Raw genomic sequence first — 12456 nt, 5'->3', positions numbered from 1 at the left:
ACTAATAGATTAAGAACACTAAACCATCCACAAACAATAAGTAAATTTGCGAGTCTAACTCAGTTTAAGTGTAAATTATTATAGTTCATACTGTTTCTGATAAAATAATTCGTTAAATTATAATAATAACAAAAGATATTTACAATTACCATAATTTGATTGCTGCCGTCAACGAAAAGAAAAAAGCGACAAAATTGAGTCTGCCGCGAGTCGAAACCGGGTCTATTGCTTGGAAGGCAATTATCCTAACCGTTGGACTACAAACGCTAAATTTTTAAAATGTTTCAATATATTTATAAAAGTAAATATTATAATTAACAAATCCTAACAAAAGACTTTCTGATTAGGATTTAGGAAATATATTCACATCTTTTATTACTATTTAACAAATATATTAAGTTCACACGGATATTTTTGAAACTTAATTAAAAAAAGCCACACTTAGACCTTTGTTTTTAAAAATTGATGGGACAAACAAAAAATAAAAACGTATTTAAATAACACTAATATATTTATTAACAGATATAGCACACATTATTTATATTCGTAAAAGAAAAGCTAACCCGTTCTCGACTTAGCAAATTGAAGGCGCTGTTTTTTTATGAATATCAATTCAACGATTTAAATATAACTTGTCAACTTTATAAAAAGAAAACAAATAACACTCGTATATTTTGAATAATTTTACCGAATCAAAACTTCAAACGGAGATGGCCATCGATCAACTTAGAATCTGCACAACCACTGGATCGTGCAGCATTTAATCTTGGCCGTTTGACGACAAGGCAATGCTTCTTCGTGCAAAACCCACCTTTTTTTTTGGTGGGGGGTTTTCAAGATGAGCCTTCTGGTGATGACCGATGGTCTTTCCTCTGTAACCAGCCAAGAAGGGACTCTTTCGTGACCTTTATCATTCCTGTATTTTGTGGCCTCCTTGCTTGAAACTTGAAACCTTTGACAGCTTCAGGAGGGCGAAGAACGGTGGACGGCTTACTGAAGGGATCATCAAGGGCACCGTGTCCTGTTCTCACGTCAAAGCTCAAGTCTTCTTGCAGTACTTTGACTATACACCGTTGCACATCCAGATTGTGACTCGTCAAGGTCCTGGCTGCTCCTTTATCGACTACATCCGTGATGATGATCATATCGTCTTGAATTGCTTTTCCTGCGACAGTGTACCAAAGCGTTCATTAGTATGAGTAAACAAGTTTGGGGATTCAGAACCATGAAAGTGATAATGCAAATGGAATTTACTCGAAACATCACTTGTGAAATGCAAAGGGATATAGGGACAGGGGTGAGGAAAAACGCACAATCCGATATATATTTGATCTGACCTAATTCAACTCAAAAACTGAAATTGTTATATACATAGTAATCACTCATTAACCATCTTTGTTGCTAAATTAATGATATGCAATATCAAAACCATTATCTTATAATTCAAAATTTTATAAATGACAAAGATGATTAACATAGAGACACAATAAACTATTTTAGAAAAGAAATGATCATCCTATCTGAGAATAAATCTCTTATTCTCTAAACAAAATAGTTATAAAATAGAAATCACTTCAATCACCATTTTATTAAATAAAATAATCTTCCAAAGCAAACTTTTATAAAGACTAAAATTTTTAAAAATTAAATTCTTAATCTGTGCTATATTCAACAATTTGTATATAGTAATAAAGTGTAAAAATAAAATATAACAACAAACACTTAACTATTATATTTACATTTTATATGTTTGAATTTATTATATTTCACTAAATTGGTTTTGAATTTTGTTGCATTAAGAATGTTTTTGTATTTACATGATGTTTATTGGTGATCTGATAACCAAATCAAAGTCCGATATTATTTCAGGTCTCAGAAGGATCAAAATTTTGGTAAAGAAGACGAGAAGCCATCCAAGTTGGCCCATGCTCACCCCTATACGTGCATATTATTGGGAAGTTTAACTATGGTTGATTAAGAAGAATTTTTTTTTAATAAGACAATTGAACAATACTCAGGAAGGAGAAGGACAAACAAACAAAATGCTACTGACTACTGACAAAAAGAATATAGATTCCTAACAAAAACATATACTTAAATCTTACCGAGCAAATAGCTCTCCTTGATCATCCGAAGAACTGAGAGAACCACAATCCGAGCTTCAATCTGTTTGTATAGTTACGGAAGGTTGTTAATAGATTTTAAATGTGACAAATTTGAAATAAAGATTAAAACAAACGTTGCAACAAATATAAGGGTTCAAACAATGGAATACTTAAAAAATTATTGATGAACATGTATGAAAAGCAATGGAAGCAGTGTGAGCAAGAGGTTATCTGAGATATCAACATATAGCCACCCCTCGATCTCACTTGTTTATGTGAAACAGAATTGAAGAAACAAAAAACTAGACTCGGCAAGTGGCACTGAGCATGTCATTGGGTGAGAAGCACTGCAAGGGTCAACCATTTGAGGAATAGGGAACCTGTGTTAGGCAACAAAATTATTTTCCATCTAGTACACTCTAACCTCACCGAGGAACATCTTAAACTTTGGACCATCTTAAAATTTAAGCTCGCTCAGCTCCACTTTAACCCATGAATTAAGTCATTTACCCTAGACCCACTATCCACATCCTACCATGCGCCTAACGCTTGTGTACCTGCATCTACCTCCCTCCATATACATGAGGCCGGAACTAGGAGGGTCACTCATGTAGCGGATCTACATTTTTTTTTTCCAAGCCTTCATCCTTGACACAAGTTAACCCATCGCAAACAATCTGAGTGAACTGACAAGCCCAACTAGATTGATTGCTCTCAACATTATCATATGTACAATTAATAAAACAACTTATCACACTCCAGCGACACGCAACATAATGAGACAAGGTAGTTGAATGTGCTTCAGCACCAATGATAAGAATGCAACGATTTGCTAGGACACCTTTGTGTTAATACCGATTGTTAGCTTTTTGCCATAGAATCTGTTTGCTATCAATATTTTCCAAACGAAAACACTCTTTCAAAAGCTAAAGTAAGAAATTAATCTTGCATGCATCCAAACCATCCTCAAATTATACCAATATCGACTAAGAAATACCTTTGTAAGCCCTCGAATGTCAATAGCTTGTCTGTCACCAATATCTCTTCGCAAGTGCAGTGCTACTTTTTCTAAAAGTAAATTATTGCATTTCCTTGAGTTAGTTTCATTGCCAGTATCCCGTATTGGTAATTTATGGCTTTGACATTGGGAGCACAATACTCCTTCACACCACTCCTCAATCAATTCCTTCAGATAATAATCATTAGATCTGTATCTGTATATTAGATTAAAAGCAACAAAAGTAGAATCAGCTGACAATCAAATAGACGAGTAAATGAAAACGAAACAATAGGTAAACCTGAGGAAAGAATGAAAAGAGTTTTTGTTTGTTGAGTCAGCAGGTAAATCTTGTAAAATAGACGGTACGGTTATTAGCAAGTTTTAGCAAATAATTAAAAGTAGCTTACAGTTTAAGGTCCGCTTGTTTAGCGGAAAATATTTTTCAGGTTTTCCATGTTTGGGGCAGCAAAAAATTGGGGTTGATGGAAAATTATCTTATAGTCAATGAAAAATGTGAACATTTTGTGGGAAAACGACTTGCTCAAGTGAAACTTGTTTTCCCCCACACAAGAGATCCACACCACCTCCCATCCTCTCCTCTAACCGAGCCCTCGGACAACTTTGGCACCCTCTTAGGATAGAGCTTGATCTAGTGGCCCTCTATGAAAATTGAGCTTTCATCATCCTCTTGCAAGCACCCTCAAGGCGGAGTAGGCACAGATCAAACCACCCTTCCACGTGAGCCAAAGGGACACTATCAAAGCAAAACTCTCAATGCCCTATGTTCCTTTGAGGTGGAGAGTATGTGCCTTGAACTCTGCCCTTCTACTTGATCCGATCATTCGAAGATTGATCGAGAAAAAAAAGGGAATTATTTTCCTTGTCTCACAACCAAAAACTAATTGATTTCTCTTATAAAATTTTCCTTAAGGAAAATATTTAGCCATCCATGTTATTTTTCGCAGGACAAACAAACCTTAGATAAACATTTAAAATCCACATTGAATAAAAAATATCTCAAAAGTACTCCTTGAATATACCCAGATTTCCGCATATCTTGATATATTGCTAGGCATTGTTGAACCTCAACGAAAGATCCATACTTGTCTCGAGCTCTTAACATGGTATTATAAGTCACCTGAAATGAAAGCACCGCCTAGAGTTAAAATTTTTCAGAAAGGATATATCAAGAAAATATAAAGTTAGGTATTACAAGTTACAACTCCCTCTATAAGGAGTGCAAAGGTGACTCTGATAATGAATACATAACATAAAGCATAAAATGGAACCATATAATAAGAGCATGAAGTGGAACCGTATAATAAGAGCCTACCAAATTTGGTTGTATTTGATATCTTTTCATTTCTTCATATAAAGAGTACGCTACTCTCAAATTCTTGTTTTCAACACATGCCTGCAAATGAAGGGCCCCAAATATTAGCAGCCAGCAGTTTACAATTTCAAGGATGTTAATGGATCATGACATTACGGTCAATTTTATATGTCACAAATCAATATGCTAATCCAGAAGGTTCTACATGTCCACCATAGTTAAAATGCTTTTTCATAAATATACACATTAGTTAAGGACAAAGTTTTTGGAAATTTTAACTAAATCTATGTGCCAAGTACAAATAATTACAAATTAATCAACACTTCCTCATTATGGAAAAGAAAGAAAACAGAAAGCATACAAAAATTGTTTAGAATATCAGTAGTATGATGCTTCTTTGACGGGACTATATAATCTTTGAGCATTTAACAATATCCACCTTGATGGCAGTAGTATAAGCAGCAACATCAAGTTTCATTCCACCATCTTGCATAGCTCTAAATGCCTACATTTCAGAAGAAAGATGGCAATTTAGTAAACAGGAAATGGCAGTATAAATTGCTATAGCATTAAAACTCTAAAAAACTTGGATAACAAAGAGATGAAGTAAGAAAAATACTACATAGAAAATGTTGAAACAGACAAACAGAACTCACTAAGTTGATCTTTTGAAAATTCTAGATAGAAAAAATTATCCATGCCACTAGAAATGCATTGATACAGCAACTCATTGAAACTAACAAATAAAAAGTTAATCAATTCATCAGAAAATGTAGCCTAGAGTACACATTACCTACAGGTAAAATCTAAATTAACATGTGAATTTAAAAACTTAAACATGTCCTAATTAGACTGATTAAGCCTTGGAGCTGGAATTTTTTAGTTCGCTGTTCTGTGTTCTTTGCTTTCTGGAAATTAAGAATCTAGATATTTGCTTAAAACAACTCAAATGGACCGTATGAAAACTAGGTCATAGACATTTATACCATAAGAAACAGCAGCAACATGTTCTGTGACTTTATCATTTATGTGAATCCAATCACACCATTGATCTTGGAAAACAGTACTCTAACAGTGATGCTATATTCACCATAAGAAAGGACAGAAAAAAAGGACTAAGTGGATAGACAAAGGAATGGATCTAAACAGAAATTGAATGGTCAGGTAAACAAATAAAGATCCAAGGACATGATTTTTGAACACTTGTGTTTGTTATATAACCTTCTGATTATCAATTTATTTAGATTATCAAATTTCACAAAAGAGCATCGTCTAGCTACAAACTAGAAAGAAGAAATACAAGCAGTATCACCGAGATATATGGAAAAATTGCAAGGTAAAGAAAAGGACAAGAAATATTAGAATTCATAATTGCTATGTATTACAATTTATGAAGGAACCAATCATTCTTGGAATTGTATAATATAAAAGTTGTAGGTATAGTCAATACACCTGCATAGCACCACTTAAATTATGAGCAGCACCATAACTATCAATCAGCGTAGACCAACTTATATGGTTGGGAGTAAGACCAATTGTCTTCATTTCATCCATCAAAGCTTTTGCACGATAGAAATCAGAACCACAAGCCTTCATCAGAATATTAAAAGTTGGTACTGTAGGTTTAAAGGGAACCACCATCAACAAAGAAGGCCCACCATCTTGCATAGATGTCAATTTAGATGAAATAGTTCCATCCCTATTGTTCATTCCTGAGGAAATAACTCTAGAATAATATCTCAGCTTTTTATCAAAAAAGCAAATCTTGAATCCAGTTTCTTTCCATGTATAAAATAATCGAAATGCTCTATCATATTGGCATGACTCCACACAAGCATGCAGAAGAGTGTTGCAACACTGTGCATTAGGTTCACAGCCTGTCACAAGCATCTCCTCAAATAGCTGAATGGCAGGATCAACGAGCCCAGCATTGGCACAAGCACTAAGTAATGTTGACCAAATAACTATATTTGGAACCACACCAGCAGAAAGCATATCCTCTCTTATATGCAATGCCATCTGCCACATTTTTGCATCTGCAAACACCTAAAATAGAAACAAAAGTGATAAAAATAAACAAATCCTAAGAGAGAACTATATTACTAACACGAAACAGAAAGATATGATCCCAGTCTCACTAACTTTTATCATCGTGCTATATGTAAATACATCCAATATAAGTGCTCCTTTTGAAGCCATAAGCGTTATTTCCTCATACACCTCTAGAGCCAAATCCACCCTTTTTGCATTACAACACGCTTTCAAAAGGATATTGTAGGATGTCACGTCTGCAGTTACTCCTAGATCCTATACAAGTATAAATTTGTAAGCCGAAATAGTCTAAGGCCCAAAGAAAATAATAGAAATAAGAAAAATTCAACTTATGACCATGCAGAAAAGTATTATGGAACATGAATTTGAAATAATACATTAATCAAATGATTATGAATCAAATTGAAAGCCTCAATATCAACAATCCGTCACAATGATACTTGATTATAAGATGGTCTATCACAAATTACCGCAAAGCATTTGCATCCATGTAGAATATGAACACTTCATTAACCAGAATACTACAGAGGAAGAGGGTGACTATGTTGCTTGCATCTTAATCAATAGTTACCAGTTTGAAGCATGTTGACAAGTCGGGCAGAAATATCAAGGATAAAGTAAAAGAGAATTGTGGACTGACTTGTCATGTTATCATTATAGAGTAAACAGCCTACCTAGTAACAGCAACATAAGATATGAGATGGCATTACTTGCATACGCTTGTAAATATGGAAGGTGTAGCTCAAATCATGTGCATTCACATTCATTAGGCTGTTGAGAACATAAATATTTGGCATAATGTTCTCAGTGAGCAACTCCTGCAATTAAATTACAGGTAGAAAGAAACAATTAGTGAATACAATTGACAAAAATAACATAGTATTTTTTTTCTGTAACTAAAGTTCATACATATTGTATCAGATAAATGTGGGGAGAATTATCATGTTATTAGCAAGATCCACAATTAATTTCTATTTTTGATCACAAACTACATATCACAACTATTTGAATTCATCTACATGAATCTTATTCCTCCAGTAGGATTTTTTTTGAAGCACTCTACAGAAACTTGGTTTTCAGTTTCTCTTTATATATCTTAAAGAATTAAAGATGTCATTATCTTAAAGAATTAAACTGTCAATCCTTATGATTGACATGGGGATCAATTAGAAGACAAATCAATCAGATGGCATTATCATCATGTAAACAATTTCCTTCTATGATTTCATCACATTTTTCTTTAAGTTCTTCAACATGTAGGAATAATTAAGAGATAAGGTCTGTCATATCCAGCAGCACTCAACAGATTGTTCAAGGTCATACTAACTATAAGAAATGCACAAAGCAATAAGACAAAAAAGGATTTTTTTTTCAAAAAAAAAAAAGCAAAAAGTGATCAAAATGAAAACAGTTCAGGATATTGAAAAGGGGAATGAACAATATCAAAGAGGCTGAATGTACACCTTTCACCAAAACTCTAAGCAGATTGAAAATAAAATTGATTATGTTGAAATCTAATGCAAAAATGTGTAAAAGGGCAAAAAAAGTGAAAACCAAAAGTACAATGAGGTAAAAGATCATACTTTGAAATAGTTGCAGTCCTACTATCTAATATAATCATGAATTGATAAGTATAACCTGAAACCAAAGGTACCACAGAAACCAATGTTGCAAAAGAGGATAATGATTGGTTCTCTATATTAATCATGCACAATTTCACATTACAACAGAATGAGTCATAAAGTTTAGAGCAGCAACACAAGTACACAACATTAATGAACATGAAAGTAACATGGATGCTTCTAAAGCTTGGCAACTGAACTATTGACAAATGGAGAATAGGATGGGATGCCTTCTGATGTTGGAAATAGTTTTTGCGGTCAAGAAGTAATTCTTCATAAAATTTCAAAGTCATACTTATCTGGACAATGAACTAATATGAACTTAAATTTAGGTTATGGAACAGATGAAGCAATACCTCAAATATGCTTCTAGATTTCAAGAAATCACCACAATGCCCACAAAGATCAATCATAGCTCGCCAAGCAAACATGTTAAGTCCACCTGATTTTTTCTTGAAAATTTCAAAAGCTTTTGTAGCTGAAACAATGTCTTGCTTCTTCTCATATTTTTCTAATATTGAGCAGAACAAAAGTTGAAAATGGGGAAACACACTTGCATACCTGCAAAAACAGAATATAAGTCACTCATTGAAGGTCAAAATGTATTTATGGCAAATGTATTAATTGCACATCCATATAATTCTGTGTACCATGGCTAGCCAAAGTAAGTTTGTTTACCATGTTCATCAGAGCACTGTTATCATGAATAAAGGAACATATGTAGTTTCTCAAAGCTGTGATATGGAAGATCATTGCATTTCTAATCCAGAATAATTCAAACTAACAATCAAACACTGCAAAATAGCAGAACCACATGTGTGCTAATCCACTCTTACAAAATCCATTTGACAGCAGGATAGCAGTACATTATTGATAACGTAAACAATCTCAAAGTGCTAATTATCTTGAATGACAACTTGAAGAATCTTCAGCATTCCTTCCTTAGAAGGTTAATTATTTTGTTATACAAAAATAACCACCTACATCCATATGATGAGACATTTCCATTATTGCCCTATTTAAATGTCGACAATGCACCACTTTTGAGACTTTTATGCCTTGATCACAATGCTCACCTCTCACACACCCAACAATTTGGATCCCCACCTTTACCTGCTCTACCTAGCTCTCTAGTCCCAACATGCAACTGATTCCAACAGTTCCATCGCACAAACCCTAGTAGAAAATGGTCCATGCTCTGAACTGCTGCAGTACATTAGTCGAAGAAGACAGTGACAAATGAGCAAACAAACCATACTATGTAACTCAGTCTTCCTATATAACTTCATTTCTACAAGCGTCCTTCAAGTCATATGATCCATGACATTGTGGTCGACATGGGCTCCCAAAAAATCAAGTTTGTGAGATGGTGATTCTCTACAACTATCTCTGAACAAAAGTAGTGGTTCTATTCACTTTTTTTAAAATAAGATATATTTAGACTCTGGCCACTTCATTGTATCTTGTGTTTCTCTATTTTACTTCTGTGTTTGGCTGGTTTGCAGTCTTCTAGCTTTTTTCCTTCATTCTCTTTTGATCCTTGTGATGTTAAAAATATAAATTTTCAAAGTTGTTTCTTTGCCTTGCCTTTATTTTTTATTGCATCAATTGCTACTGCTCTTTTCAGTTACAGCAGTTTAGTTTCTTCAACTACAGAAGTTCATTTTATGTTGATTCACTTCATGTTAGTAGTTGCAATAAATATTTTACTCATTTGGTTCAGTTAAGAAGATATTTCAAAAATTTTACATAACACAGAAATTTAGATACATGTACTAACAGTTGTGATTTTGGATCAAATCCACAGGCATTGTGTTACTACCAGAGAGTTGAGGAGAGATCCTTTGGGTGTTTGAGAAGACGGATTATTCTCAACCCTCCTATGTTGGAAGTGGCAAAATAACTCAAAAAGAAGAAAGGACAATACTGTGAAGAGAGAGATTGGATTTGTTGAGTCAAAGTCCCTGACCACACACACATTAGATGTATTGTTTGGCCCTATGGTGCCTTGAGGACTTGCATTATTTGTGTGCTCATAGGAGCACATAAGAAAATAGTAAAATAATTTAGCTGTGTTGATGGTTTATGGATCAATGACATTATTTTACCTAATCTTCTATCAACTAAACACCTAGTAAAATTGTTTAAACTTACAACATGGTCTATGGATAAATCTTATATGCCACTTAATCTTCTACACAGTGAGAGCCTTCCATGTCTCTTGATGCTATTCCCATGCCTAGTTGATCACATATAAGGGGAAGGGTGTAAGCATAAATAACAATGTTTAGTAACTAATATCTTTACATTTATTGCAGTTTTTGGATTACGTCTTCATTTTGTGACCTTGCTCTTACAAAGTGCATGCCTTAACCTGGACTGGTGCTCCATAGAGGCCTTAGCAATTATGGCACTCAAGTTAATTGGTACGTACATAGAAAACAACCAACTTAACAGATATGGTGTGTAAGTCTTCCACAAGTCTAATTTTCAGCGAATCATCATCATGCAAAAGTAAAAAATATTAAGCACAATTGTTTATGCAGAAAATTGACAAGTAAATGGAACCATATGCTTGCAAATAATTTTAATCTAATATATACTTATCTAATATATACTTACAACTACAACAAGAAGTTTGATACTCCAACTACCCAGGAAAAGCTACTTCGACTTTCCAACAATTTAAAAATGCTGAACCAGATAACACCGAACTTGGGACAGACAACCCAGCCCCCACAGAAGTTTCCCAGCATCCCGTGGTTGCGCGCCCCATTTGAAGAAAAAATCCCTACAAATGCGCCGTAGCTAAGGATCGAACCGCAAGTGCCTAGGTGATAACTTGGCACCCTTCCGTTGCACCGTAGCCCCAGGGGCGACTTTCCAAGAATTTAATTGTTTATAATACTTCATTAATAATAACGTGGTCACTTAGATCACCATAAACTATGCAGACTTTTTGTCTACAATTAATCTACTATGTAGTTCTATTTTGGTCTTTATTTAACCTACATTTGTTCAATTTTAATTAATTTGACTTATATAACTACCGAACATTGGTCTTTATTGAACATATGTTCATGCTATCTAAACTTAATTTCCCATCTATGCACAAATTCCGGAGCTCCTCTGTATATTAAACACTCAACAAAGAACAGTATACATATTCAACAATCTCTCTTTGTCGTTGAATAATCAAGCCAAGAAATACCTCTCAACAGTATTAGGTTTTTATCCATCTGTCAAAGCAAACCCAAGATATCAAAAAAAATTCCATCATTTCACATACTGGAGAAGAAACATTATTCCATCGAACATGGCAAAGAGCCAAAGAGGTATACAATAGTTTTAAGCATGTTGCAAGCAGCACACCTTACAGCCAATTCTGGATCACCTCGTTGAATTATCTTGCTCAATCCGTATTCTGGATCTACAATGTCTTTGATAGTGAACTGATAACCTAAAACATCCAATGAAAGAAGGCAATGCATCACCACAGTACCCTAACGAATGGGCGGAAAAGATTACAAAGCAAACTCACTAAGCGTTCCACACCTGCAAGAGTCTCCATCAACTCTACAAATTGCTCTAGCCTGCCGTCGTCCAGTAGCCTGCGACATTCTAATCTCAAAGCTTCCAGGGCCGATTCATCAAATAGTGAGGCAGGGCAGAGCCCAATCCTCTCCGCTTCGCTGGCGAACTCAACAACCTCCGCGAGACTGTCGTCGCGAAGGAGACAAACGATCCCTTCGGAAATCATCCTCGGATCGATGCGGACGACGAATTGGGCGAATCCAGCGGCGATGACGCCTTCGGCAATCATCAGGAAATCCCGAAGCTTGCCGCTCTTGGCGAGCTTCGAGGCGAGGCTAGCATAGTGCTTGAGGAGGTGACGGTCAGGAGCGTCGGAGTCATTGTTGTGGCGAGGGGCGGCGAGGCGGACATCGGCGAGTAGGGGTTTCTTGGCAGGGCGGCGCGGTGGCTTGCTGCTGCGAGGAGGGGAGGGCTTCCTATTGGAAGCGGCTGAGGTGGAAGAGAGGACGGCGGAAGAGGAAGCGGAGACGGCGGCGAGGGAGGCCATTATCGCCGCAGTCGGCGGACAGTGAGCGGAGCGAGAAGCCTACTTTATCGTCGTATCATAATCCGACAGTCGTCTCCCACGCTCCACTACTTGTCTTTGCCATTTTATAAATATCTCATGGAATTTTATAAAAATATCTCCAAAATTCATGTCATTTTAAAAGCGAACGAATCTCCTCCAATGGTTAACTATATGAATTTTGTGTTTTTGTTTTTTCCTATTCCTACGGCGTATTTAGAGAAAAAATTTTTTCAAATAAAACT

The 12456-nt window shown here is 35.3% G+C and overlaps 1 protein-coding gene across 1 annotated transcript; it reads right to left on the bottom strand.

Moving 5' to 3' along the window:
* Positions 1-574: 574 nt before the first annotated feature.
* On the bottom strand, positions 575-12290 carry LOC121992606 (pentatricopeptide repeat-containing protein At5g02830, chloroplastic-like). The gene is made up of 12 exons (XM_042547096.1): positions 11668-12290; positions 11485-11572; positions 8469-8673; positions 7201-7308; positions 6581-6745; positions 5891-6484; positions 4878-4943; positions 4439-4519; positions 4146-4243; positions 3103-3319; positions 2106-2166; positions 575-1165 (listed from the first exon to the last, which is right to left on the bottom strand). The coding sequence occupies exons 1-12, from the start codon at positions 12191-12193 to the stop codon at positions 834-836; spliced, it is 2541 nt and encodes an 846-aa protein (XP_042403030.1). The 5' UTR covers positions 12194-12290; the 3' UTR covers positions 575-833.
* Between the last annotated feature and the right edge of the window lie 166 nt (positions 12291-12456).

This window comes from Zingiber officinale, chromosome 6B, assembly GCF_018446385.1.
Source record: "Zingiber officinale cultivar Zhangliang chromosome 6B, Zo_v1.1, whole genome shotgun sequence".
NCBI lineage: Eukaryota > Viridiplantae > Streptophyta > Magnoliopsida > Zingiberales > Zingiberaceae > Zingiber > Zingiber officinale.
Note: the sequence above shows the minus strand (reverse complement) of the source record. Positions and strands in the feature narration are given on the sequence as shown.